The sequence below is a fragment of the Trypanosoma brucei genome, chromosome 10 (genome assembly GCF_000210295.1).
Source record: "Trypanosoma brucei gambiense DAL972 chromosome 10, complete sequence".
NCBI lineage: Eukaryota > Euglenozoa > Kinetoplastea > Trypanosomatida > Trypanosomatidae > Trypanosoma > Trypanosoma brucei.
In genome coordinates this window covers 3,439,483-3,466,349 of record NC_026743.1, presented here as the reverse complement: position 1 = coordinate 3,466,349, position 26,867 = coordinate 3,439,483, and the positions used below count along the sequence as shown (strand labels likewise).

At 46.2% G+C, this 26,867-nt stretch overlaps 15 protein-coding genes across 15 annotated transcripts; 13 read left to right on the top strand and 2 right to left on the bottom strand.

The window, feature by feature from the left end:
• Window positions 1–12: 12 nt before the first annotated feature.
• TbgDal_X17820 (hypothetical protein, conserved) lies at window positions 13–1,188 on the top strand (the record flags this gene model as incomplete). The annotated part of the gene is made up of 1 exon (XM_011780641.1): window positions 13–1,188. The coding sequence occupies one exon, from the start codon at window positions 13–15 to the stop codon at window positions 1,186–1,188; it is 1,176 nt and encodes a 391-aa protein (XP_011778943.1).
• A 283-nt stretch (window positions 1,189–1,471) lies between these two features.
• Window positions 1,472–1,846, top strand: TbgDal_X17810 (hypothetical protein, conserved; the record flags this gene model as incomplete). Its single annotated transcript, XM_011780640.1, has 1 exon — window positions 1,472–1,846. One exon carries the CDS (start codon window positions 1,472–1,474, stop codon window positions 1,844–1,846), a length of 375 nt encoding a protein of 124 aa, XP_011778942.1.
• A 386-nt stretch (window positions 1,847–2,232) lies between these two features.
• On the top strand, window positions 2,233–2,895 carry TbgDal_X17800 (hypothetical protein, conserved; the record flags this gene model as incomplete). Its single annotated transcript, XM_011780639.1, has 1 exon — window positions 2,233–2,895. The coding sequence occupies one exon, from the start codon at window positions 2,233–2,235 to the stop codon at window positions 2,893–2,895; it is 663 nt and encodes a 220-aa protein (XP_011778941.1).
• Window positions 2,896–3,012: 117 nt separating this feature from the next.
• On the bottom strand, window positions 3,013–3,321 carry TbgDal_X17790 (hypothetical protein, unlikely; the record flags this gene model as incomplete). Its single annotated transcript, XM_011780638.1, has 1 exon — window positions 3,013–3,321. One exon carries the CDS (start codon window positions 3,319–3,321, stop codon window positions 3,013–3,015), a length of 309 nt encoding a protein of 102 aa, XP_011778940.1.
• Window positions 3,322–3,327: 6 nt separating this feature from the next.
• TbgDal_X17780 (fibrillarin, putative) lies at window positions 3,328–4,014 on the top strand (the record flags this gene model as incomplete). Its single annotated transcript, XM_011780637.1, has 1 exon — window positions 3,328–4,014. The coding sequence occupies one exon, from the start codon at window positions 3,328–3,330 to the stop codon at window positions 4,012–4,014; it is 687 nt and encodes a 228-aa protein (XP_011778939.1).
• Window positions 4,015–4,526: 512 nt separating this feature from the next.
• Window positions 4,527–5,684, top strand: TbgDal_X17770 (hypothetical protein, conserved; the record flags this gene model as incomplete). Its single annotated transcript, XM_011780636.1, has 1 exon — window positions 4,527–5,684. The coding sequence occupies one exon, from the start codon at window positions 4,527–4,529 to the stop codon at window positions 5,682–5,684; it is 1,158 nt and encodes a 385-aa protein (XP_011778938.1).
• Window positions 5,685–6,679: 995 nt separating this feature from the next.
• TbgDal_X17760 (hypothetical protein, conserved) lies at window positions 6,680–9,991 on the top strand (the record flags this gene model as incomplete). The annotated part of the gene is made up of 1 exon (XM_011780635.1): window positions 6,680–9,991. The coding sequence occupies one exon, from the start codon at window positions 6,680–6,682 to the stop codon at window positions 9,989–9,991; it is 3,312 nt and encodes a 1,103-aa protein (XP_011778937.1).
• A 477-nt stretch (window positions 9,992–10,468) lies between these two features.
• Window positions 10,469–11,269, top strand: TbgDal_X17750 (40S ribosomal protein S2, putative; the record flags this gene model as incomplete). The annotated part of the gene is made up of 1 exon (XM_011780634.1): window positions 10,469–11,269. The coding sequence occupies one exon, from the start codon at window positions 10,469–10,471 to the stop codon at window positions 11,267–11,269; it is 801 nt and encodes a 266-aa protein (XP_011778936.1).
• Window positions 11,270–11,396: 127 nt separating this feature from the next.
• Window positions 11,397–12,443, top strand: TbgDal_X17740 (hypothetical protein, conserved; the record flags this gene model as incomplete). Its single annotated transcript, XM_011780633.1, has 1 exon — window positions 11,397–12,443. One exon carries the CDS (start codon window positions 11,397–11,399, stop codon window positions 12,441–12,443), a length of 1,047 nt encoding a protein of 348 aa, XP_011778935.1.
• A 352-nt stretch (window positions 12,444–12,795) lies between these two features.
• On the top strand, window positions 12,796–13,296 carry TbgDal_X17730 (60S ribosomal protein L17, putative; the record flags this gene model as incomplete). Its single annotated transcript, XM_011780632.1, has 1 exon — window positions 12,796–13,296. One exon carries the CDS (start codon window positions 12,796–12,798, stop codon window positions 13,294–13,296), a length of 501 nt encoding a protein of 166 aa, XP_011778934.1.
• A 330-nt stretch (window positions 13,297–13,626) lies between these two features.
• On the top strand, window positions 13,627–15,783 carry TbgDal_X17720 (hypothetical protein, conserved; the record flags this gene model as incomplete). Its single annotated transcript, XM_011780631.1, has 1 exon — window positions 13,627–15,783. One exon carries the CDS (start codon window positions 13,627–13,629, stop codon window positions 15,781–15,783), a length of 2,157 nt encoding a protein of 718 aa, XP_011778933.1.
• A 368-nt stretch (window positions 15,784–16,151) lies between these two features.
• On the top strand, window positions 16,152–18,161 carry TbgDal_X17710 (hypothetical protein, conserved; the record flags this gene model as incomplete). Its single annotated transcript, XM_011780630.1, has 1 exon — window positions 16,152–18,161. The coding sequence occupies one exon, from the start codon at window positions 16,152–16,154 to the stop codon at window positions 18,159–18,161; it is 2,010 nt and encodes a 669-aa protein (XP_011778932.1).
• A 1,448-nt stretch (window positions 18,162–19,609) lies between these two features.
• TbgDal_X17700 (ATP-dependent DEAD/H RNA helicase, putative) lies at window positions 19,610–21,460 on the top strand (the record flags this gene model as incomplete). Its single annotated transcript, XM_011780629.1, has 1 exon — window positions 19,610–21,460. The coding sequence occupies one exon, from the start codon at window positions 19,610–19,612 to the stop codon at window positions 21,458–21,460; it is 1,851 nt and encodes a 616-aa protein (XP_011778931.1).
• Window positions 21,461–22,281: 821 nt separating this feature from the next.
• TbgDal_X17690 (hypothetical protein, unlikely) lies at window positions 22,282–22,617 on the bottom strand (the record flags this gene model as incomplete). Its single annotated transcript, XM_011780628.1, has 1 exon — window positions 22,282–22,617. The coding sequence occupies one exon, from the start codon at window positions 22,615–22,617 to the stop codon at window positions 22,282–22,284; it is 336 nt and encodes a 111-aa protein (XP_011778930.1).
• A 3,835-nt stretch (window positions 22,618–26,452) lies between these two features.
• Window positions 26,453–26,803, top strand: TbgDal_X17680 (hypothetical protein, unlikely; the record flags this gene model as incomplete). Its single annotated transcript, XM_011780627.1, has 1 exon — window positions 26,453–26,803. The coding sequence occupies one exon, from the start codon at window positions 26,453–26,455 to the stop codon at window positions 26,801–26,803; it is 351 nt and encodes a 116-aa protein (XP_011778929.1).
• Between the last annotated feature and the right edge of the window lie 64 nt (window positions 26,804–26,867).

The following is a 26,867-nucleotide window of genomic DNA, read 5'->3' as shown; positions in this document are numbered from 1 at the left end:
AATCTTACCTCCATGGAGGGCCTGTCGCCCCCCGAAACAGACGAGTGTGCGAAGCCACATAACCGGGAGTGCAACACAACTCCTTCAAGTGGTTCTCCCCCTTCAAATATTCCTCCTCAGCAACTGCTGTGCAGCGTGCGATCAGGGATGCACTCGAATTTAACTGAGAGTGCTTGGGAGTCGCGGGAGAGTAACTCCGGCTATGCCCACGAGAAGCAATCTGGTGTGGATGGGGACGCTTGCACGAGGTACTATCAACGACTTCATCGCTTTTACGAGCAGTACAACCCAAAGAATCTGAGCAGAATATCGGAATATTTGGCTGCATATAAGGGGAAGGAAGAACAATTGATGGCAATACTCGTTGGGAAGTATGGTCCCGAGCCCGTCGATCGCGGACCGCAAACGAATCTTTCTTGTTGCAGTGGAGATGATTCGGTTATGCATTTTTCCGGCAAGCGCTACAGGATACCGACAGTGGTTACCCCCCAGCAGGGTAACACGGACTGTGAAACACCTTACTGGGGGAACTCGCCCCTTATTGGCGAGCGTGACATATTGGGGCTACTGTCTAGTCTCGAGACGGCCAATGTGGAGCTTCAGAAGTGTTACATCGGTCCATCTGCCCAGCATCCCACGTCTTCCTGGAACGGCATGACATACGTCACGCGAGCGGAGATATTTACCCCCAATGAGGAAACCTTTTTAGGCCACAAGTGGACCTTTACCCTCGGCAGCAAAAAGGTATTAGTTCACGAGGGAAGCGCGTATCACCGAGCGACATTTTTTTGTACTGACGAGTGCCAATACAGAGGACGGCATGAGCGGTGGCGGCTGTGCGTGTACACAAGTTCTGTGGATTCACTCTATTTGGTTCGAGTTATTTGGGACCCTGTTGTGTACCTGGAACCCCTCCCGCTCGACCGTTCCGCTTTGTCGCAGCATTCCTCCTCCGAGGCCATGCCCATAGCCGGCTCGAGTGTAAGCTACCAGACGTCGTGCGGGAAGGGGAATACGGAGCCAGAGCAACCGCTTATCTCAGCCACTATGATAAACATCATGACGATGCTGGAGAACATGGACAAAAAGATATCGGGGCGGTTTGACGCGTTGGAGGCGCGGTTTTCGTTTTTGGAGTCAAAGTTGCTTGGGGCAGTTGATGACAAGCAGAGGACTGAAGACAGATGATGGCGCAGTCTGATTTTTATTATCTTCTCACCCTCCTCCTTTTGTTGTGCTTGCCTTATATGCGTGCCTCTCTGTATGTATCGTACCGTATATACGTGCACTAATAAGTAGTGCCAGATGTGGAACCTGCTATGCATCCGAGTGAAAATTTTCTCTCAACTTTCCCTCATTTAATGGTGTGTATGAACATTGTTTTTGCTGTTAGCGTTAGTATTATTGAGGTGGGCTAGCGTTTTAGCGACTGGCTGCCATACGTGTATGCTTGTTGGATCGCGTTCATAGAATGACTGGACTTACGGTGCCGAGGGGAGAATATACAAATGTTGTGGTTCACCACAGAATGGTGGGCGTGTCCGCCTTTGATGACCAGTTTAACTGTGACTGGAATTTTGAACTTTACGGAGTGGCGGAGAGAATCAAGGAGCACCATGGAGGGGCAATAAGTGACGGTTTTCGAATGTGGCTCAACCGTGTCGAGCCTGGGTTTATCGTGCGCAACTTCAAACAGTCGCTGCGTGAGGCGTTCGGGTTAACCCCTCCGTCGGCACTACTAATGACCTCTGAGGAGGATATTCCGCATCATGAGGTGACGGTTTACTACGACTTTGAACCGGCAGCTTTGCGTTTTCCGTTATTGAATATTCGTCTTGGTGAATGAGTTGGCGAAGTGACGGTAGGTGTGAGGGATCAACTGCCGGAATGGAAGAAAGATTGTAGTGGGGCCCTCAGAAAGTTTTTTGTTTGTTTTTGAGCATAGTGAGTGGCGACCATCCAGTGCCAACGTTGATGGATCTCTCGCCTCCCTTACCTTTATGTATTTCTCCCCTTCTCTGTGTATGCATGTGTTTAGCCAGACCTTCTTGTTATTCGTGTACCCTCTGCAACATTTTGTACCGGTGGATGCTCTTAGTCGTTTTCGGGACACCGTGCCCCTTTGATTGTCCTACCGTCACTGCCAAACAAAACTGCTCTCCACCGTTGCCATCTTTTTTTTTTTATTTGGTATTGGTTTCCCCTGATGCATGACTATGAAGTTATACCCCGATGGGCGGCGATGGCCAAGCGCTCTCAAACAAGCGGCGGATATTAGAAAAGTCACGTGTGTTCCTCACCGCTGATGAGCTGCGGAAAGGGGACAATGGTGGAGGAGAAACGACGCGAAAATTAAAGGAGGAAAAGGTTTTGCGGTGGTCGCATTGTGGTCTGTCACTGGAGCCGCTGCAGCTTCCGGTTGTTTTTGATCTTTATGGACGCCTGTATTCAAAGAAGGCGGTGTTGGATAACATATTGGAGAAACGTTCACTCCATAAGCAGAACAGTAGCGATTTGAACAGCGATATGAAAATATCGAAACTATCTGATGTGTGTGAGGTGTCGAATGTAGAGGAGGGGAAGGACAGAAAGGTGCTTATTCGGTGCCCAGTAACAGGTTATGACTCTGCCTCAGGTCTTCACCAATTTCTTGGGTTTTGGTCTTGCGGGCACGTTGTGGCTTGCGCTGCGGTGAATGAGTCTGTTGGGAAACCAGCCGCTGCAAAAAAGGATTGCCCCGTGGATGACGATCCCGCATCGGTTTGCCCGTTTTGTGGAGCAACCAGTTTCGCCGTCCACCTGATTCTGGATCAGGAAAGTGATGAAGTTAAACAGTATAGAAGACTTCGTTCTCTTCACCGAGTGTTTAGGAAGCGTGGGCGCTCAAACGCGTGACGTAGAAGTATGCTGAGTAACGGGAAAGGGTCCATATCGTCACCGAACATTACGAATGTGTTGCAGACAATACATCGGTATGGTTCGGGGGTTTACCTATCGCCTCAGCTATTTCTTTTACATACTTCGGTTGCCAAAGGATTTGGAACATTTTTGTACATGCTCATAATTTTTGGACGGCTTTTGCTTTTTTTTTTTTTGTTGCGGTCGACACCCTATCCTTTTTATTTTCTCTTTTTTCTCATATATACCCCCTACGACTCCTGTACAGTACAATCGCCCATCAGAAAATAATAACATATCGTAAGAACAATGTTGTAGCACCGAAATTGTTAATGTTTTCATTAACTGGTAGTATAATAATTTGGCGGACGAGGCGGAGGCAAAGCCGGCGGTGGGGTGAAGGGCAACATATTCCAACCCCATGCTCGTATGCGTGGCTGCTACCTCCTTGCGGGTAAAGACACTCTTGCCACAAAGTCACTTGTACCTGGTGTCTCCATATACGGTGAGAAGCGCGTAAGCGGTACAATTGCCGGAGAGACCGAGTCCTGCGAGTTCCGCGTATGGAATCCATACCGGTCGAAACTTGCGGCGGCGATTTACGCTGGTGTTGCTCAGATATACATGGAACCGGGCTCAACAGTGTTATACCTGGGTGCTGCCAGTGGGACAACTGTTAGTCATGTGTCTGATTTGGTGGGTCCGGAGGGTGTTGTGTACGCTGTGGAGTTCTCACACCGTAGCGGGCGTGACCTGGAGGAGATGTCGAAACGTCGGAGTAATATTGTCCCGATCCTTGAGGATGCCCGCTACCCGCAGAAATATCGGATGCTGATACCGCGTTTGGTAGACTGCATCTTTATGGATGTTGCTCAACCCGACCAGGCGCGAATATTAGCTCTGAATGCACAACACTTCTTGAAACAGAACGGTGGTTTTGTTATTTCGATAAAGGCCAATTGCATTGATTCGACAGCGGACTCTGCTACTGTTTTTGCATCGGAGGTGCAGAAGCTGAAGGACTCAGGGCTGAGACCGAAGGAACAGGCCTCGCTGGAACCGTTCGAGCGTGACCACGCTGTGGTTACAGGTTACTACAAATCCCCCCCGCAATAGGAATAGGAATGTGGACAAAAGGATGTAGGAAAGCCACGTTTGGTGGGAGAGGCTGCGTGGGGAGCTCTTTGTCTGACTGTGTGATCTGAGATTATATGTTTGTGTTTCACGTTTCCTATGCCCGGGTTGGAGTGGGGAGGGGAAACGAACATTAAGAAGGAACCAGCGAATAACAGCGAGAAAAACTATTATAAGGCAAGAGAAGAAAGATGAATATGCAACGGAAGTAAATGGAAGTTTTCTGTATGAGTGGGGGAAAATAAAGGAATAATGAAATCATTTATATGATCGACGTTAATCATTTTACGTAATAACAGGGACGTAACTGACTGTGTGGTATGTGGGCGACTACATTGTGATTGTTTGTGCAATCCTATTTCCGCACCAAACTGCTTTCCTTCGATTATTTTCCCCGTCGTATCACCGTTTCTTTTTTTATTTTTCCCCTCTTCTTCCTTGAATCCTGTTTTTAATTTGTTACTAATGGGGAGTGTAGCTCTAAGTTGCTAAGTATGATACCTCGAGCAGCGCAAATACGGCAGCAGCAGGCTCAGGAGCGGCGTAACAAGCTGGAGGAGAGCGCGGCTCGTGCTGCTCGGGAGGATGTGTTTGCACGGCACAACGCCATGTATGGTGTGCAGCGGCCCAATTCACGGTTTGCTAATACCAACCGCTACTCTCGACGGGACCCCAACCGTGGTATAATCACTCAAGCCGAGTGGGATGCTGTCGTAGGCGAGCATGAAAATTCTGGCTCTATGTTTCGCATTTTTTTCTCCGTAGCGGTAGTGATTGCCATTTCGTTGCTTGCGTTAGCGAAGTATGACGTGGAGTTTAACCTGGAGCCACCTCAGATTGAGAGTGGCAAAGGGTTCGGTGAGGTCAATCCGACTCATGATGGTGCCGTCACTCCAAGTGAAGCGGAGAGCTATTACGAAATATTGGGTGTGAAGGGGAGAATCCGTCCGAAATCTACCGGAGCTGCTGCTGATGAGGCAGGTGGAGAGGACCTTGACAAGGAACGACGGCGGGAGAACTACCGCATCCGGCAGGAAATCCGTAAGGCGTATAAAGAACATCAGGATGCGCGAGGGCAGCTGGTTCACTGTGGTCGTGCGTGCGAAGCCAAGAATCAACAGGTGGAGCTTGCGTACAATCGCCTTGCCTCTCAGGTAGACCGTGAACTTTTCAGTGTTTTGCTGGACACGAAGGATACGAAGGACGCACGCTCAGTCGACCCCGCTGAACTGAAGAGAGCATACGAAACAAAAAAGAAATTAGTGGAAGAGACGGAGAAGAATGAGGAAGACCGGTCGATGGTTCTTGAGGAGCTGAAGGATGCATACGACATTCTTGTGAACCCTGAGGCACGTAATTACTATCTTCTCTATGGGATAAAGCCTCCAGAGCATATGCGGTATACCAGTGCTCGCAGTGGTGGATGGGGACAGGAGATGACGCTTGGAACGTTTAAATACCGTGTGATAATTTCGTGGCTGGACTTCATGCAGGAATATATTGGACTGTGGGGTGAGACCATTGTGTTACTTTGCGCAGTAGGCTTCGTCCTTTCGCGCCTTCCAGCTGCACTGCGGCAGTCGGAGAGCATAATGGAGGATCTTGAATGGGAAGATGCGATAGAGGAGGAGAGACGGCGGAACGGTGAATAGACATACGTGGTGCGTTACCGTCATTCCTTTTAGGATGCTGTGGTGTGGATGGTTAAGGGAATGCAGCATATTTTTATTTGTTGGATAACCGGTTCAGAATGGTTGCTTGAATTTTCTCTGTACGCCCTTGTCCTATGCAGTATTGAATGTAATAGATGGCTAGTGTGAGAAGATGGGACTCGCGCACTTATATACGTTGGGTGTGGCTTCTGTGCGTGGCGTGTTGTCTCCATGTCTTCCTGTTCGTCTTTAATATGTGGTGGTTTACCCTGCCGATAGTGGGGCGAAACGTATTGTGGCTTTGCTTGCCTGGTTTCCCTATGATCCTTTCCCCTTGACCGTGTAAGCAACGGAGTATATGTTTCCTTTTTCTTGTGTGTAAATGGGGGCGGTGCTTACGTGCTTGCCGAGCTCGCTATTGATTGTCTTGTTGGATCTATGAGTCTGTTGCTGCTTCTTAAAGTCGCTGTCTCTTATTTTATTTCTACTTCTTTTACCACTGCACTTCTCCCTTATTACTGCTGAGAAAGGGAAGGGAAAAAGTACGGTATGCAGCAGGCGGACTATTATGCGATCCTGGGGGTTCCAAGGACTGCGTCTAAGGAAGGAATACGAGAGGCTTACAAACTGAAGGCGCTCGAGTTACATCCTGACAAGAATCCCGAAGGGGAGGCAGTATTTAAGTTGGTCGTTAATGCATGGTAAATAGTTTAGATGTTGTGTTGTTGCTTTGTATGATAATTTTTTTTTTTTGGTGATCCTAGTTTATGTATATTTTTATTTTTGTTTTTTTTAAAAAATTCTGGTTAATGTGTCTTTTTGTTTGTTATGTTTTTATTTGGTGATGCATGAAGGTTCGTAGCATATGTTAATTAGAGTTATGTACGGTTTGTACTTTGGTGTGTTTGTTGGTAGTTTAGTTATTTTTCTTTTTCTTTTTTACCTTGTTGTGACCTGATTGTTATCTGTGTAGGATAGGAGTAAATATATTTGTGATGTCACGATCATGGTGTACATTTTCCTCCGCCGACGATGCTGTGCAGTTTGATAGTTTGCATTTGGGGAGTTGTGCCGCAGAAAGTGGAGTTGCTGCTGCTCCTCCACGGGTAAACAGTGCGAAAGTAAAGGGTGATATCGCGGCCCAACACGGCATTGCAGCCAAGGCTCTTGAGGCGGAGGTGGCGCGGGAAGTGGAGTGTTCAATTTTACGGTTCAACGCGTCTATTGTATGTTCTAGATCTAATTTGGCATGGTGGCCATGCAGTAGTTGTTCTGCCGCGCGCGTTTTTTCTGACGGTACCCAACCACTTGTTGCGAATGTTGAGGATGAGGTCCGCTGTACGACTCCAAGAGGTCAGCCACTTGTAGGTTACCATACCTCACACATATGGAATGCGTTTCCGTCACCCGAAGCTCTTTCGAATGTTCAGCTTCCCTCAGATCAAATAGTGGATTTTCTTAATCACATTGTACGAACGGAGGCGCAATCCAAAGACTACAGGACATCGGATAATATGCGACATGTCACTCTCATGTTAGCACCGGCGAAAACTGTTGCGATTCATGACATTTTTACCGTTATATGTGCAAACCACCGTATGTTGGGGCATCTTCGTTCCCTTACAGTTTCCGGTGAGTTCGTTGAAGGTTCTTCAATTGACGATTTCCAGAATTTTTTTCATGGAGCAAAGGAGCTTGAGGTGTTGGGTTTGCCCAACACAAAGTTTGGTCGGGTTGCTGAGTCACTGCTGCCGATGCTGAAGGATACGATGATTCGCGTTCTGGATCTTGAAGGCAATGACTTAGGTCTGACGAAGGATGACAGCGATGCGTTAGCGCAACTTGTCGAATTTATTAAGTTTAATAAGTTCGTTGTCGACCTGAACCTTAATAATAATAACATCAATGGGATAACGGCGCAGCAGCTGCTGGAAGCCCTCGTGAAGTCTGACACACGGCTCTATCCTCAGGATGTGCAAGATGGGGAGGAAGATGCTGTTGTGGACGAGGAGGATGATGGTGTTGGTCTTGAATCCGTTTCCTTTTTTATTGGCCAGGATGAAGAAGAGGATGAAGGGGATGATTTTGAAGATGACGAGGAAGTAGAGGACCCCGTGGAGGAAGAGGGCACCGACCAAGATGGCACACAGGAAGGTGGTTCACCACTAATGAAAGATGGGTCGGATAATGAAAATGACGACGAGGAGGATGAAGAGGATGAAGGGAATGAGGAGCAGCAGGAGGACGCGGCTGACGGGGATGCGGAAGAGGAAGGGGAGGAGGAAGAAGAAGAGGAGGAGGATGAAGAGGGAGAAGGAAAGCCCAAACCCCTTCCACCACATCTAGAGAGGAAGTTCAACCGCCTATTTCGTAGGCTATACAAGGAGGAGAGGGAGTTACGCCGGGGTTGTGCTAATCAATATGTACGTGAGGCTTCATTGCTGATGGAGGAGCACGCCATCATCCGTGAGGAATTGGCTGAAGAAAAACGTGTTGAGATTGACAAGTACTGCAGGCGCCGGAGCGGGTGGTCACACATACAGGTCCTTCGTCTGCGTGGCAACCCCATTGGGAATAAAGGTGCCGTTGCTTTAGCCTCTGCGTTACGGCACGAGTTACAGCTTGAGGAGGAGGAGGAAGAGCGTATCCAAAAGGATTTATCGAACGATGCGGACCGACTGCTCAACAAATTGACAGTAGATTACAAGAGGACGCTGGTTGAGGAGTCGCGCGAGCGTGACCGGATGCAATCTGAGTACCTCTTGTGGTTACAAACCTTTAAGGCGTGGATTACAGGGAACTCAAGGGCAAGTGCAGACGTCTTGGCTATTGACGAAACAGCCACTTTTGGCGCAGCAAGTGATTATGGTGGGGAATTTGACGAGGACCAGCACGGGGGGGACGAAGAACAGGAACAGGTGGTGCACGAAGATGATCAGCACATACCCAGCCCGGATGGAGAAGGGGATGTCAATAACATAGAGGAGGAAATATCGGCGCTTCTGGATGTTCTCGGAAAATGGAGTATACCCGTTACTTCACAAAAACGCTGCGTTCCTTTCCTTCGAGTACTGGACCTTGGAAGTTGCCAGATTGGAAGCCACGGAATGAAGCATATCGGAAACGTCCTCGCGGAAAATAAGACGGTAGAGTGCCTTCTTTTGCGCCGCAATGTCTTCGGGAGGAAGCGCGCGGCAAAGGTAGTTGAAGATGTTGCAAGCGATGGGGATGAGGCAGTTGCGCCGAGTGTCGTGGATGTGCCCAGCGGTGTTACGCCCGGTTGTTCTTCTCTCTTCGCGGCTCTTCGTCGCAATAACACGCTTAAGGTGCTTGATCTAGCGTACAACGACATGTACCCGGAAACCATCCGCGCACTGGCTGAGAGTTTGCGTACCAACAAGACGATTACTTCGCTTTCACTTGAGGGTAATCGCATTGGGTTTGTCGAGCTGTCTCATGAAGCGGGTACGGAGGTATTGGGGGAGGGACTACCCGATTCATCGGAGTGCCCGGACGTCAACCAAGAGGGTTCCAAGTCTTCCTGTTTTTTTGAACTTTTGTCTGCAGTTGCTGCTGGTAATATCACAACACTGTTATTAGGTTTTAACGACCTCTCCCAGTGTTGGGGTGACGATGAGGTCGAGGCACTGGGTGGATTATGCAGCCGTTTGGATATCCTTCATCTTAATGGCAATGAATTGGGACCAGAGCACATTCTGAAGTGGTCCGGAGCATCCCCGGAAGGCAACTTTGTGTTGCGGGAGTTACAGTTGTCGCGTAACAACCTGGGTGGTGCTGAAGGTGGTGGTGCACTCGGATGCCTACTATCTCGGTGTAAGGGAACACTGGAGAGATTGTCGCTTGATCAAATACCTCTCGGGGCAGCGGGTGTATCGGCAACCTTTAAGTTCCTCAAGCCGTCAGGCCTCAGGTTTCTTAGTATTAAGAATGCCGAAGTGGCTGATGCTAAAGCTTTCCCAGACGAAGTACTGGGGTCTCTGCAGGAACTTATTGTGTCTGACAACCCTTTTACTGCGGGTGAGTTGCTGAATTTCGCTGAGTTGTTGCGTTCCAACGCCACTAGATTAGAGCTACTCTCCTTGTGGAGCCGCAAGCTGGAAATGGAGTCGCACCTTCCGGTGTTGGCGGAGGTTATACGGCAAATAAAGAGTTTGTTGTTTGTCGACCTCGGTGTGCTTTTGCGCTTCGATGGCGCTGTAGATGCCGAGGATGCCCTTGGCCAACTGGAGGCCACACTCACCGCTCGCCGCATGGAGCATCTAACGCAGGTAGTCGCAACGGTGTAGGAGTGAGGGCACGCCGGTGAAAATACTCATATATATATATTCCCGAAGTTAGGGTTCCCCAACTTTTTCATTATCACAAATTAAGTGTTGGAAAAATTGAGAGAGTGGAACTGTAGTGGTAATAGAGTTCAGGGGAATAGACGAGGTCGAAGGAACTGTATTATAGCGTGTATATATGTTTATTTGTATGTTTTTTTCCCTTTCGCGGGGAGACAGATGTACAATATCTTCTAGCATGCTGCTAGCTGCTCAGGTGGCTTTCACCGACCAATCTCTGCGATTAGAAGGCGTTCTGATTAATTTTTGACTACGTATGTTTGTCTGTGGGCGTCGGCGTACTTCATTCCCTTTTTGAGGTTCCCTTTCCTTTGATCACTGCAGCACCTTCTTTCGTTTTTTTTTAAATTTTGTCTTTGCTCTTTTTATTGCTTTTTCCTCCGTTATTTGAAACGATAAGCTGTCATAGTTGAACCGAGAATGGCTGACGCACCACGCGGTACAGGTGGCGAGCAGCGCGGCTTCGGTCGTGGCCGTGGCGGACGTGGCGGTCGCGGCGGTCGCGGTGGTCGTGGCGGTCGTGGCGGTGGTGGTGATGAGAAGGAATGGGTGCCATGCACAAAACTTGGCCGCCTTGTGAAGGATCAAAAGATCACCTCGCTGGAGGAAATCTTCCTCTTTTCGATGCCCATCAAAGAGCATCAGATCGTGGACCAACTGATCCGCGAAGGCGACCTCCGTGATGAGATGATGCTTGTTTTCCCCGTGCAGAAGGCAACGTCTGCCGGACAGCGCACACGCTTCAAGGCCTTCAATGTTGTTGGTGACGGTAACGGCCACATTGGTGTCGGCGCCCGCGTCGGCAAGGAGGTGTCCCTGGCCATCCGTGCGTCAATGATCGCTGCGAAGCTGAGTATTGTGCCTGTGCGCCGTGGCTACTGGGGTAACAAGATCGGTGAACCGCATACAATCCCTATCAAGGTAACCGGGAAGTGCGGCTCCGTTGCCGTTCGCTTGATCCCTGCCCCACGTGGTGCTGGTATCGTTGCTGCGCCTGTGCCGAAGAAGATTCTTGAGTTTGCCGGCGTTGAGGACGTATATACTAGCTCATGTGGTAAGACGCGTACGCGTGGTAATTTCATCATGGCCACATTCTATGCGCTGCGCAAGACATACGGCTTCCTTACCCCCGACCTCTGGGCGGAGACGGAGGTGTCGCGCGACCCCACCGACGAGCACTCCGAGTTCCTCTCTATGGGAAGGAAGATGGTGGCTGCTTAAAGCATTGGTGCTCACTGCAAAAGCCTGATGGACGGCAACTGTTTTTGTTATTTTCTTTTTTTTTTTGACAACGTGCTCCCCTCTGCTTAGGAGGTCTTCGATTGGAAAGCATCTTGTCTGTGCTTTCATGTCTGTTTCGTTCGTTTCGTTTACCCGTTTTGTGGCTACTGTAGTGACTCTTTCCCTTCATAATTTTTTTTTGAAGATCTTCTTCCATATTACTGCGTTGAAGGACTTGATGCGGCGGATAGCTTGTGTGAGGTTAAACGTAGGTTTATGCCGATGTCTTGCACATGACGCGGCAAGCGGCGTAGCCCCGCCGTCGAACGGTGTGAAGGATCAGCATGCTGTTGGAAGAGGCGTTGTCCTACCGGCGGTTAGAGCCGCGATGTGTGTGGCTCGTCCTTGCCCGATGTTTGCTGCTACAATAACAAGCAATGAGATTCCCCATTATGACGATCCGTGTGTGGTTTGGCGTGAATATTTTTCATTGCAGTACCGTAAGCCGTACTACCATCATCTTGTAACCAATGTAACAACGTTCGAAGTCCCTGAGGGGTTCACGACCCGCTTCCCAACGTATCACCGACGCCAAAAACTTTTCGTTGACGAAGCGAATCGTGTTTTTAGAAACAGTGGTTCCCCAGGTGTGAAGACCAACGGAATAGTAGGGAATACGGACGGCTTCGGTTCATCCTCGTCCTCGTGTAGCGGTTTTCCACCGGACGTTAATCCTCCTCCACCATCGGGGCCGTCACCGCACGGGGTTTCTGGTTTAAAACATAAACTGGCCGCTTACGGTGCGGGTGGTTTGCTCCTTTACCTCATCGTTCACAACATCTTATTGGCTATTATTTTCTTTACCTTGTACTTTCTTCACATCGACGTTGTTGCTTACGCTCGGTCGTACGGGTTCAAAGTTGGAAAAGAGGACGGTACTTCCGAGGCACCATCTACAGATGTGGATAGCGGCAACGGGAAGGGAGAGAAGAAATATCCCTCATTTTGGACTGCTTTGGCTCTTTCAATTCTACTGAACAAGCTTCTTGTGCCTTTGGAGGTGGCTGTCACCGTGGTGCTGGCCCCACGTCTTGTTCCCCGGTTGCAACCGATCGCCGCGAGAGTCATTCCGCGCGTGAAATCTATTATTGCGGGTTGTAAGGCGGGAAAGTAAGTATATATACATATATATTATACATATCTGATACAAACTAATATACCGGATTTAGTGGGTGGGATTGGACATCATGCCCTTGACAATCGTTTGTATACAGCAGGCCGCCTCGTGAGTTGTAGATGGCATTTTTTTTTTCCTTGCATAGCTCTGCCAATTTTCTGCTGCAGTGGATTTTTTGTGCCTCTTTTTGTGATCTCTATTCCTGTGCTTCTGCTTGTTTTCACTGTTTCTTATTTGCTCGTATACTCGTTGTCCGATTTTGCTCTGTTTTGCACCGCGCTTCTCCACTGCCACACCAATATATATATATATATATATATATATATAATAGGAACTTTACCGCCAAGCCATGGTGCATTACTCCCGCAAGCCACAGGTTTCCTCGAAGACGGCCAAGGCGAAGATCGCCGACCTCCGGTGCCACTACAAGAATACCTTCGAGACGGCTAATGTGATCAACGGTATGAAGCTCCGCAAAGCGCAGCAGCTGTACCGTCAAGTCCTGGCCAAAACCCGCTGCATTCCCTTCAAGCGCTACAATGGAAAGATTGGTAACACAGCACAAGCGAAGGAATGGGGGCAGACGAAGGGACGCTGGCCGCGCAAGTCCGTTGTGGCAATGCTGTCGCTGTTGAAGAACGCCGAGGCGAACGCCATCGAGAAGGGGCTTGACCCCGGCAAAATGGTCATTAAACACGTTCAGGTGGATCAGGCCCCTCGCGTGCGTCGCCGTACGTTCCGTGCACATGGTCGCATCACACCGTACATGCGCAGTCCGTGCCACGTGCAACTTTTTATGACGCAGCCCCAAGAGCGTGTGCCCGTCCCCAAGAGCAAGCCGAAGAAGTAAATCGGCGGTCAACGGTGGTTTCAATTATTTTTCTTTGAATTAATTTCTCTTCTGTTATTATTGCTTGTTTTTGCTAATGCACAGAGGAATTCGTTTTTTTTTTGTTCAATGAGGCCCTTTTGTTTCACAGGCTCTTGTGAAGACAAAGAGGCGACATGAGCTTCCGCACACTACCGAAAAAGAGTGAAACGTTTTTCAACAGGTAATTTCTCTCTTCTTCTCCGTCTTTTTCTTTTAAAATTGTTAACTACCTTTCTCGCTGTCTGCGTAGGCATCAAGCTCATTTTAGTTATATCAAATTTGGAAGGAGGCACATTGGGTCGTTACTGTATGGAGAATTCCAGTTCGTTCGACCGGGTCCGTATCGCTGTGCGGGAGCGGCCCATTGCGGAAGAGGATATACTTGGCGTGAAATTACACGTCAGGCAGAGCGAGGGAAAACTTTTTGCCTACTCTCCCGATGCCACAGAAGGTTTGATGTACGACTGTGACTATTTCTTCCCCTGCTCTGCAAAGCAGGAGGAGCTATACCATGCGATAGGCTTGGAGATGATTGATCTGGTTGCTCAAGGTCTCAGCTCCAACGTGGTTGTCATGGGGTTTGCTGTTACAGGTAAGACTCACACCTTATTCGGGGACAACGAATCTGTTGGTCTTATTTATGACACGGTGGGGGGACTTTATCAACGACTCGGGGCTGTTGCGGGGGAATTTGAGACGGATATTGTGCTGCGTTATTGGGAGATGAACCGCGACTCCGTGGAGGACAACTTGCTGGACGAAGATGGATCAGAGAGAGCGTATACGGTTACCCGTGACACTTTCGACCGTCTCGTCATACCAAATCTGATGGCAGTTAGGGTGCCAACATTTGAGGATTTTCTCGAACAACTTGAACGTGGAAACAGGAATCGTGTCCGTCGCACCAAGCAACGGCAGAGTCGTTGGCATGGTTTCCTGCAGCTTATGGTTTCCACAACTCCCAAAGTGGATTCGGGAAAGACTGTAATACGCTCAATGACATTTGTACATCTCAAAGGGACAGACTGCCTCGGTTTGAAGGGCGTTGCAGGTGATCAGCTGAAGGAGGGTTGTGGTATCAACGTAAGTGTAACTCTTCTTCGAGCAGCAGTCATTCATTCTATTAATTACCGTGAGAAGCGTAGGTCGCGGGCGACAACCCCAGAGGGTCACCATGACCTCATCTGCAGTAGTCAGTCATTTTTCATGGAGTGTAAGTTTTCACGATTAATGTCCCAGTTCATCTCTGGACTTGAGGCCTCCTTTGTTGTTGGATGCACAAATCCATTGCAGTTTAAGGAGTCAATTGACACGCTTGAAAACTTGCAGTACTTCCGCCGGTTGCGCTGTGCCCTGAAGGCGATAGTCGTTGTGTCTGAACGTGGCCTATTGCTGAAAGAGCTGCGCCGGCAAGAGGAGCTACTCGGTGCTGAAGCTGTGGCGGAGTTGTATGGCTCGGATGCTAATGGCTGTCCCCTGAATGAGGCAGAGGAGAAATTATTGCAAATATATCGGAAATTACACGGGTTTGACCCACGGCGTGGGGCCGTGAAATCCCCAGCGGTGGATCCCGAGGCGGCCATCATTGAGCGTTGCAAGACTCGAGCCCAACGCCTCCATGGAAAAGTGGACACACACGGAATGCGTAAACGGATCTTTCTTACGCCTCGTAAGACCGAATCATACGAAGGTCAGTGGGAGGACGGGAAGTTTGGCGGCTTCGGTGAACTACTAAAAAAACTTAGCAAATACCGGGGTGAGTTCCGCAACGGATTACGTGAAGGCGAGGGAACACTCTGGTTGCGAAAAGATGTGAAGTCACCGTGGGTACGTGTCTATCGTGGGGAATGGCTCGCAGGAAAGCGCGATGGTGTAGGAATATCGTGGGAGGAGAATGGCGATGTTTACGAGGGTGGGTGGTCCGGGGGTAAGCGGGATGGGTTTGGGAGGTTGTTCTTCGCTAACGGAGATATCTACAAGGGTGAGTTCCGTGATGATCAGCACTACGGTAGGGGGATCTTACGTTTAACAAGCGGGGACTGGTATGACGGTTACTGGGCCCTTGGTCTTCGCGAAGGTCCGGGCTTGTGGTGCTATACGCAGAAGCAGCAGTATTTTGTTGGAGAGTGGTCGAAGGGTATCTGCAAATGTGGTACGATGCTGGATATGCCTGATAAAACTACGAATGAAAACAGCCGTTTCATTCCGCGATTGGGTCTTCTTCGCTGCGATGAGGTACTTGAACTAGAGCAATTGAAATTACGTGATCGCCGTGCTCAAGAGTACCCAGAAATGAATGTAGAGTGGCGGACGCCTCTTGTTTCTGCACCCCTTGGGGCTCTCTCCAAGAACGTTGATAGCACTAGTGGCGGCGGCGATGATTTGGACGCTGGAAACAGCAGCAGAGACGGGGAGGAATCAGTTGGGACGAATGTTGCCGAGGGATGGGGCTTGGATGTAGAGTAGAGTTGTTGGGTTTCCGCCCTTTTGTTATGTGTAGATTTCGCTTGTTTGTACATCTGCATCTTTTTTTTTTTTCGTCTTGAATGTTTGACTACCACTATGATTCTGTTGTTGTGCCCTCTCGGTTGGCCTTCTTAGGGCCAGGTTAACTTTGCTTGTACTATTACAGTTGGTGATTCTTGCCTGATATGTTATGCTTTTTTTTCTTTATTATTTTTTTTACCATATGAACACTAGCCTGAGTCTGTGTTTAGTGTAGGTGTTACTCAGGTGGGTCTGAGAATCGTGAAGGAGAAAAAAAAAGTGAAAAAAAGGGTTGACTCCGTTCATAACCTGCTATTGGTGTTACTATTGTCATTATTTTCCTTAGGATGAGCGATTCAAAGAAAAAGGCCGCCGCCGTCAAAGTGGTGCCGCCAAAAAACGATTGCCCAGCTTTCAGACGGCGTCTTGTTGAGGAGTACCATCGGTCGGTAGTTGAGTCCGGCCGGGAACCCCCGGCGTATCATACCTTCTCCGACCGCTACGGTGGAACGTGTGGTGTACCTTTCGCCACACGTCGTGAAGCCACCATTAAAGGTGCCTCGTCGTCGGCGTGGAATTTTGCAGTTTCCGTCCAATGGTGTATTGACCGTGCTGATGCACTGGAGAATGAGGGTAAACTCACCGAAGCGAACAATTACCTGCAGATTGCTTTAGAGCAGTTGCAGCGGGGTGGAAACCATCCAGTGGGCGACACTCAAAGCGGAGCAATTGTACCCGAAGGCATGGCGGAGCAGAACCACAGTTGTGTTGCGGGGATTCTCTCTCGCTTAGGGAAGGTAGCGATGCGGCAGAGCGACTACCAGAAGGCCCTCAATTTCTTTCTACTAAGCAGCCGTTTAGATCCTCTCACTTCGGCCACATATGCCTTGCGAGCCTCCTGTCAAGAACATCTAGGAAATTACGACGACGCGTACAACGAGTACAAAAAGTACCTTTTCATTAACGAGCCCAGCATGGCCATGCTGGCTCACACCGGTCAATGTGCTCTGAAGGCAGGTCATTATGAGGGTGCCGAACACCACTTGCGTGAGTTGTTGCGGTTTGCAAAGGAGTCAAACTCTACCATACTTTCCCCTTCATCGAAGAGTCCAAAATTCTTTGATTCACCAAGTTTTTATGAGTCTCATGCGTATTATTGTTTGGGTCTTGTGAGGGACCGGCAGGCAGAGGAGTCACTTTCACAAGCTTCGGCCGAATCTTCCCCTGAAAAAGTGCACGTGTGTTGTAGCGTAGCAGATGAGCGGATGAGGCAGGCGCGCGAGTTCTACAAACTGGCTGCCTCAAATGTAGAATACGTAAATGCCTTCGAGGAGGCCGCCGAAGGTGCCATTGCAGCAGGTGATGTGCCGCTGGCTCTTGAGAACCTTCGCAATCTTCAGCATCTGCGCAGCAACTGCGCAAGGTATCACTTTCGTGCAGCCGATGTGTGTGCTATGATGAATGATACGCAGTCGGAGTTGGAGGAACTTTCTAAAGCCCTGGATCGCCGGCAGACGGCGCTGGAGCGGCAACAAACGCTTTTGCGCCGTGCTTCTGTGTACGCATCGAAGCTGGAGAATTTCAATAATGCGATTGTAGACTTATCACTTCTGTTAAGTATGCATGGGGAACATTATTGCAGAGCTATGGCGTACCTGCAACGAGCCAACGCGTTCTACCAGCGCAGTGAAAGGTATCCATCAAATTCACACGAGGATCGTGCAGCGGCGCTGCGTGATTACGAAAAGTTTGTAGAGGTATCTCTTTCCTCTCCTCAGGGACCATCGATTCCGCCTGAGAGCATTACGGAAGCGATGTTGATCTTGGCCGATGGTGCATTTGAGGAGAGGAAGTTTGACGTTGCGGCCAATTTCTTTTCACGTGCTGTTGTTCGTGGTTGGAAACCCCGTGAACCTCTTCCAAAAAGCTCAAAACGAAGGAAGAGAACCACCTCCTCAGCCGTGGTGTCGTTTGCAGCGGCCACAGAGACGGATCTGCTGACGAAAATGACCATCTCCATCGCACATGTCGTAATTTCCAAACACCCAGTGAATGAAGAGATGTTCAAGGTGTCGTATGAAGCACGAGAAAAACCAGTGGCCCCCGTGGCGGCAGAACCCAAGAAGGCAAAAACTACCGATAAGAAAGAGGCCGAGAAGCCGTTGGTTGCCGTTCCGGCTGTCGGTTATCAAATGGTGGAATCACATTTCCAGGGGCTGCGTGCGCTTGAGCCAACCGTCTTCTCTTCTCTCCAATACGAATTCATGGAACTCTGGGAGCCGTACAGGACCGATGTGGAACGGCTGCGGGAGGACCTCATGTTGACAAGAAGCGGAAAGAAGGTTAAACGGAGATAAGGCGGAGGCAGTGAATCGACCCCGGTGTAAGACGCTTCCTTGTATCAATTTATGCGTACGCAAACATATCTATACAGACCAATATATGTACATTTTTTTTTTTTTTTACTTCCTCGTCGTCCGTTATACTGCCACGTGTTTACCACCTGTGGTGGAGTTCGTTTACGTGCGTTGTGGGAAGGATTCTTGTGGGAACTAGAAAAGAATGAGGGATATGTAATGTGTAGGTTGTTCTGCATGTTTGGATTCGCCGCGCAGAAGTGGTGTAACCTGTGGTTTCGGAGGTTTTGTCGGCCTCACTTGTAACATTTCACATGTGTCCTTCTCCTGCGTTTTGTTTTTCCTTCGTGTATTTGCTATTTGTTTATTGTTGAGATCATTATTTGTAGGTAAGGACAGACAGGAACTTGATGCCGCCGATGATTATGCCATCCGTGGAATAGTGAACGGCGGCTGTTGCATCTGCGCTTGCACTGAGATATGAACAGCATGGAGGGTTTATGCTGCAACCTTACGATATTGACGGAAGGATCAAAGTGTAAACACTTTTTTTTCTCGATTTCTTTCCTCAGGCAACACTGCAATTCGTGCCAAAGAGTTGTCACTGAAGTTGTGCCCCATTGCAAAGCGGACTCCTTGCACTGCCGTGGCCTCACCGAATTTCTGTGTAAGTGTACGCAGCGTATATTCTCACGGGAGGCTGAGAGACATAAGGTTTAGTTCCATTGTTAGTTTCCGTGCGTACATCCGCGCGCGGACGTGCATAATTTGTTCCAAAAACAAACGCGATGGTGTTGCCCTTGTCCTTTTTATTTTTTTATTTTTAACGGGTGGGGGCGGGGTGATGCAATTACTGGGCTCTTGCTGTGAGGAAAAGAGGTTATCTCAGGCATATTATATGAGACCCCTTATTTATGCTGGTGGTGGTGGGGAAAAAAAGATTGAGGCTTTTGTGCAGTGACGTGGTTGCAAAACATGTTTTGTGTAATGTTGGGCCGTTGAAGCTTGTTATATTGCTTACTTTGTTTTGTTGTATTCCATTGTTTTCCCCCTTTGCTGCTACATCTTGTTACTTTTCCCTTCCACTGAATATTGTGTGCAAAAACACTCAAGGGAACGTTGGATGAGGCACACCAACATCGAATTATGTGTTCGTGAGTGATGTGAGTATTGTTTGAGGTGAGCCCAAGCCATTCATGTGACCACCTCAATGCTTTTTTAACGTGATCTATTTTTTATTCCTTTTTGTTTTGTTTTGCGTACTGCTCACATGCGTATCCATGCTTTGGTCCGCTGCTTTTTTGCTCCGTTTTCGTGTTTATGCTAACTGTTTGTCCTCTGTCCTTCTTTACACGAGCGTTACTTGTTTGCTTTAAATCTTTGACACGTCTTTCACCACCTTGTGCACCCATCTTGCCCCTCACAAAAAAAAAAAAAGATATTTGAAAATGCACGGCATGAATTTCGGCCAGGGCGGCCATCAGCAGTTCAACCCCAACGCCAACCCGTGGGCACGCGCCCCAGCATTTGGCGAAGCCGGCCACCAGGTTGGGTACAACAACTATGGTGGTTATCAGCAAAGGCCGCGCGAAGGTTTTGATGGCCCCTCCCGTGGTCGTGGCGAATTTATCCGTCGCAACGTGCCGTACCAAGGGGAAACCTCCGGCCATGGCTACCACCGTGAGGAGCCAGCCGATGAGGACATATTTAAGGATCACACTCCGGGCATCAACTTTGACCAACACGGAGAGGTGAATATGACTATCACGCCAAACGACATTGCACCAGTGTTATCGTTCAGTGAAATGAACATGGTTCCGGTGCTGCTGGAAAATGTGAAACGCTGTGGGTACACCAAGCCAACGCCTGTGCAGAGCTTGGGTATTCCAACAGCGCTCAATCATCGGGATCTTATGGCGTGTGCACAAACTGGTTCGGGGAAAACAGCTTCGTACCTTATTCCTGCTATCAACGAGATACTGTTGAATATTTCGAACCGCCCTCCGTACAGCCCGGGCAGCCACTCCAGCCCCCAAGCCCTTATCCTTGCACCAACGAGGGAGCTTTCTCTTCAGATCTATGGAGAAGCCCGCAAGTTCACCTACCATACGCCTGTCCGCTGTGTAGTCGTCTATGGCGGTGCTGATCCACGCCACCAGGTACATGAGCTCTCCCGCGGGTGTAAATTGCTTGTTGCGACCCCTGGACGACTTATGGATATGTTCTCTCGTGGATACGTCCGCTTCTCTGAAATCCGCTTCCTGATATTGGATGAAGCTGATCGAATGCTGGATATGGGATTTGAACCGCAAATTCGGATGATTGTTCAAGGTCCAGACAGTGATATGCCAAGGGCAGGTCAGCGCCAAACTCTGCTCTATTCTGCCACTTTTCCCGTTGAGATTCAGCGGCTCGCCAGGGAGTTTATGTGCCGCCACTCGTTCCTTCAGGTTGGACGCGTGGGCTCCACAACGGAGAATATCACTCAGGACGTTCGCTGGATTGAGGACCCGGACAAGCGTCAGGCGCTACTCACGTTACTTCGTGAAAATGAAGGCAAGCTTGTTCTCGTTTTTGTCGAAAAGAAGCGTGATGCCGATTATTTGGAGCGTTTCCTGCGCAATAGCGAGTTGGCGTGCGTTTCTATCCACGGTGATCGTGTGCAGCGTGAGCGCGAAGAGGCTCTCAGGCTGTTTAAGTCAGGCGCTTGTCAAGTTCTTGTCGCAACAGACGTAGCTTCTCGCGGACTCGACATCCCCAACGTCGGGGTTGTGATCCAATATGACATGCCGAGCAATATTGACGATTACGTGCATCGCATCGGCCGCACAGGCCGTGCTGGCAAAGTGGGCGTCGCCATTTCATTTTTTAACGAGAAGAACCGCAACATTGTGGATGATCTCATTCCACTTCTCAATGAGACCAATCAGGTCATTTCTCCTGAAGTTCGTGCACTGGCCAAGCGACCCAACAATAATAACAACAACAATAACCGTGGAGGTGGTGGCGGCGGTTATCGCGGTTTCGGGCGTGGTGGCAACAGCGGTGGTTTTGGAATGGGCGGTGGTCGCGGTGGCGGCGGTGGTGGTGGCGGTTATCGCGGCGGTCGGGGTGGCAACAGCGGTGGTTTTGGAATGAGCAACGTTTTCGGGCGTGGCGGCAACAGCGGTGGTTTTGGAATGGGCGGTGGTCGCGGCGGCGGCGGTGGTGGTGGCGGTTTCGGCAGCGGGGGATTTGGAGCATCGGGAGGAAATATGCGCGGGATGTTTGGAGGAGGAGGAGGAGGCCCCACCATGTAAGTGTGTGTGAAAGTGTTAACGGCTGCAGAACTACACTTTGTGGAAGAAAGTGACGCTGAGGTTTGACGCTTCCTTTTTGTCTTTGCGTGACTGGAAAGATAAATTGTGCTCCGTGCAGTTCAACACGTAGGTATAGGATAGTGAGTTGGTTGGTAGCGGAATGATTGTAAGTGTGTGTTTATTGGTTAGGAGGTGGGGAGTGTTGCGAGACCTTTTTTTTTTCTTGTTTCGAAGTTCGTTTCACCCCAGAACTCCTCTTCCGCTTAGAGGAGGACGAGGGAGCGTCTTTTTGTGTTGTTACTGAAGGAGGAAGGGAAGGGAGGGGAAGGGAGCAGAGTTTCAGAAATTCTTGACCGTCAGCCGTGGAGCCGCTCGCGCACAGAGAAACGAAAAAAAAAGTATATATATATATATATAAATTTATTTATTTATTTATTTATGTTTGAGGGGTATTTAAAGTGGTGGGATGGGGGAAAAAAAACCTTTTCTACCGTCACCAAACTGTCTTTGGACGGCATGTGGCGTGTGGCGTTATGGGAAGGTGAAGGGGAAGTGACTAAAATGGGAAAGGAAGGAGAAGGAATAGAAATAAAAAGAAAAGAAAAGAAGAGCAGAAGAAAGATGCGCTTTTGGCAGATGGTGTGCCACTGCATCGGTCTTCCTCCTTCTCCCATTTTCTTCTACAGTTCGTTTTATCTTTTCACCGAAACATATCATTGATGTTAAACGAACAAAAGAAGAGGAAAAAAGAAGAAGAAGGAAAAGAAACATGGAGAAACAGTGCTGTGAGTGCTGTTACGCCTCTTTTTTTTTTTTGGAACCTAAAGGGGGAGCGGGAGGAGGCCGAATCTCTTTTTTTTTTTGTGTGTGTGTGTGTGACTTCTCATCTGAACCCGTACCGAACACGATTTCGGAGAAGGAAGAAGCATTGAAGGAGAGAACAGAACAAAAAACCGCAACATTAAAACAAGGGAAGGAATGAAGGAAATGGAGGAGCAAAACAAGGGGAAAGCAACAACAACAATAAAAATAGAACTAAAACTAAAATTAAGACTAAAACAAGAAAAAGAAAGGAGAAAAAAAGGGGGGAAAAAGAAGAAGGAGGAAAGCAAAAAGAAAACACCGAAGAGAAAGGAAGGGAAGGCGAGAAAAGGCATGTGTAGCGGCTGAGCGGCATCAAGGAAGGAGACGCAAAAAAAAAAATAATGATAAAACTATGACAAAACACTCAAGAGATGAATAAATTAGTAAAGAAATAAAGAAAGAAAAGGAAGAGTCTCAACGCATAAAAATTTACGTTCGTGCGTGCGTGCGGTGTGGGTGTGTGGGGTGAAAAGGGGGAAGATAATTAAACTGTTTACTTTATTTTACTTTATTTTGTTTTATTTTATTTTATTTTTTCCAAGATAGAAAAGGAGAGAAGGGGGAAAGGAAGGAGAACGAAGGGGATGGAAATCACATTTGCGGGGACCAAAGTGTGTGAATGTGTGCTTTTGTTTTTGTTTTTGTTTTTTCTTGTACTTGTTAAGGAGAGGGAAAATATGCACAGAAACTATTGTAATTTGTTTTAAACTTTAGTTGGTTTCTCTGTTTTGGGGGAGGGGCGTGAGAGCCCGCAAGCGCATACGAAACAATTTCGAGTTTTTTTTTTTAAATGATTTCAAAGGAAAAGAATGAAGCGTGCGCGATTCGGTGAAGACAATGCAGAGATCGATAAATAAATAATTTTTTTTTTAAAAAAAAGAAAAATAACCAAGAAGGAAAAAAGAGGAATACACAAAGGGTTTTTTCTTGTTTTGTTCTTCTCAAATATTTGTAGTAGGGATGCCACCGTGTACGAAATATACATATATATATATATATTTTTCGTTTTTTTTATATGTATTTATATGTGTGTGTTTGTGCGAAGGTATTCGAGACGAAAAGGAGAGAAAAGGAAGAAGGGAAGTTTGTGACACCGCGAAGTTAATATTAATATTAATATTTTTATTTTTATTTATATTTTTTTCTTTGGGGGGGGGGAGGGGGCGAAAGTACAGCTGGCGTTTAAGTGGCGAAAATTTGTGTGGTGAGATGATGAGAATGAGGTCTGAGGACGGGGAATAACACGAAGGGGTTTTTTGTCTGTTTTTTCATTTTTCATTTTTTTTCTTTTTTATTTATTAAGTTTACGCTTGTCGCTCATTGTTTTCGTTTTCGTTTTCGTTCACTTTTTCTTTATTATTGTTCTTTTTGTTTTAGTTTTTGGTATGTACATTTTTTTTCCTTTTACAAAAAAAAAAAAAGGAAAAATCTCTCTTTTGTGTTTAGTGCTGTGAGTGGGGAGATGTGTGCCTTACTGTATTTTCTGTGAAGAGAGAGAGAGAGGGAGAGGAAAAAAAAAAAAGAAATAATAATAATAATCTTTACTACGGGAAAAAGGGAGAGGTGGGGGGAGTAGGAGGAAAAAAAAAAAGAATGAGAAACAAACGAACAAATCAAAGGGTTAAAAAAGAAAAAAAAGCGAGGGGGAGAGAAACTCAAAAGCACAATGAAATAAGAAAAGAAAAGAAAAAAGATATTGATGGAAGTGGTGGTGGATGACCTTATTTCGTATATATGTATGTTTGTATATATATATATATAATATTATATGTGCTATGGATATATGTTTATGTTTGAAGTAGGGGCTGTGGGCGTGAGGGAACTATGTCTACGCTTACATGCCGGTAAGTACATATATGTTTATATATATATATATATATTAGGTTAGTATTTAATTTATATATTTACATATTAACATATGTGTATGTGTGTATGCCAGCTAATGCTGCTCCTGTTCGCCCACTTCGCTCCTTCATTCGTCACATAAGTCTCTGTAGTTCCTTTTTTTTAATTTTTTTAAGTTTTATAGTTTTTGATTTTATTTCATTCTTTCATTTGTTGTCGTTGTTGTCTGATAGTCTTCACTTTTGCTCTTTCTTGTTATTTGCTTTTTCCATTTTATTAAATATATCAATATATCAATATCAATATCAATACCATTACCAATATATATATGTATTTGTTTGTTTATTTGGCATCCATTTCCACTAGATCCACCGTTTTCTCTCTTTTTCTTCTTTATTTTTGTTTTTTTTCCATCCTCCCCGTTTAAACTCCCGTGGTCCTATCCAGAGTTCCCTTTTTTTTGTTGTTGTTGTTGATGTTTCGAAATATTTTTGTTTTGCTCCTTCGATCCTAATAATAATGATGATAATGCTAACGATATTAACACCAACGATAATAATAACAACCCTTTAAAATATAATATTAATAAGTGTTCACGCGTACACAAACCTAAACCTGCACTCACACGCACGCGTGCACTAAAATATGAGTTCAATTATTATTATTATTACTGTTATTATTATTATTATTATTATCGCGTTCTACCGTTTTTTGTTACCGTTATGGTGACGCTTTGACAAGGGGGGGGGGAAATGAACCAAATGAATAAAAGCACAGTACAGAATAGTTTCCCTTGGGGTCCACGCTATGATTCTTTTTGTTTTTGTTAACTTTTTGTTTTTCTACTTTTCTCTTTGTTGACTTTCTTCTTTTTTTAAAAAAGTTATGTTTTTATTTTTATTTTTATTCGAGCGATATTACGTTTTTGCTTTTTGTTCCCGTCCTCTTCCCCCTTCTGTTTTTTGTCTTTTATCTTCTTCTCATTTTCCACTTTGTCGCCTGGTGTCACTTTTTCCATTCCCTTTTGCTTTTTGTCTTTTTTTTTTTAATTTTTCGTTTTCGTTTCTTTTTTTTTTTTTTTGTAAAGTTTCTCTTTCCTTCGTCCTTCCTTCTCCCATGAAAGCAGGAAAAAGAAAAGAAAGCCGGTGAAGCAAAATAAAATGTCTCCTTTGTTGTTTTTTTTTCTTTTATTAAATTATAAAAGTCCCATTTATCTTCATTTTTATCTTTTCTTCCAATTTGTGTTATTTCACCGTTAATGTCTTTTGGATTTGACTTCTTTCCCCTTGGTTTTTTCTTTTTTTTCTTTCAGTTTTTTTTTTTTAAATTATTCCCCCCTTCTTTCTATTTATATTTGTATTTGTGTTTTTTTTTTTTTACCATATCTTTTTCTTTCTCTTTTTCACGGTGATAATACCGTTGTTGTCACTTTTTTTTTTCTATTGAGCCCAGTGGTTGTTGGGAAATGTTTAAAAGGGTAGAGGTACAGTGAGAGAAAGAAATATTTATTTATATATATATTTATTTATATATTTATATATTTACTTATATAAATATAAATAAATATATATATATATATATATGAGAGGTGAGAACGGCAGTATATTTATAAAAAGAAAAAGGAGTGTAAATGTGTTTGGTGTAAAAGGAAATAATGAAATTAAAAAAAAAAAAGAAGAGGAGCCAAAATAAAATTGAAGGTAAAATAATTAGGGAAAAGAAAAAGAATAATGGAGGTTGACAGTTTTTACCCTTTGCCCTTTTCTGTTTTTGTTTTTTTTTTTTAGCGGCCCCGCACGCAACGACGGATTTCACTCGATGCCACACGAACTAATAAATATTTAGGAATGAAGAGAAGAAAGAAAGAAAAAAAAAAAGGAAAGCGCACGCGCACACCCGTATAAAAAGAGGCATATATATATATATATATAAGCGTGCGTAGTGTTATGACTCACTTCCGATAGCGGTGTTTTTTTTGTTTTTTTTTTGCTTTTTGTTCATTTCTTCCCTATTCCCCTTGTTTGTCCTTTAAAAAAAAGCCTTCTTCCCCCCTCCTTCGGTAGAATAGTTTTTTTTTACTTTTATTTTTGTTTTTATCGCTTTCCTGGCAATCAAAAACATTCAATGGTCTCAACACCCTTCTCTTTTTTTTTGCCTTTTTTTTTTGTTCCTTTCATTTGTTTTCAGCACACTCTTCAGCGAGTCGCTTCGCCTCTGCGACCTCCTCCTTTTTTTTGTTTTTTTTGTATTGTTTTGATTTTTATATGTTTTATTTGATTCCTCATGTGGATTCCTGCATCTACCAGGGAAGGGAGTCCACATGAGGAATCAAATAAATCTCATTTCTCCCGCTTCTTATTTTCCGTTTTCTCTTTACTCTTTTTCTCTTTTACTTGTAAGTTTTTAAATACGTGTTCGTTTTTTTTTTTCTTCTGTTTTTTTGTTTTTGTGTTTTCCCCCCTTTTTTCCATTTTTTGTTTTTTATTATTATTATTATTATTATTTTTCCTTGTTGTTGTTGTTTGGTTTGTATCTCTCTGCTTTTTGTACTCGAACAAACAGGAGGGGGTAACAATATTGATGATGATGATGATGATAATAATAATAATAATACGATGGCAATGGTGGTGGTGATATAACGATGATATGGTATAAAATAAGAGAAGAGAAGTTCCCTAAATGAAACGGTATTTTAAAA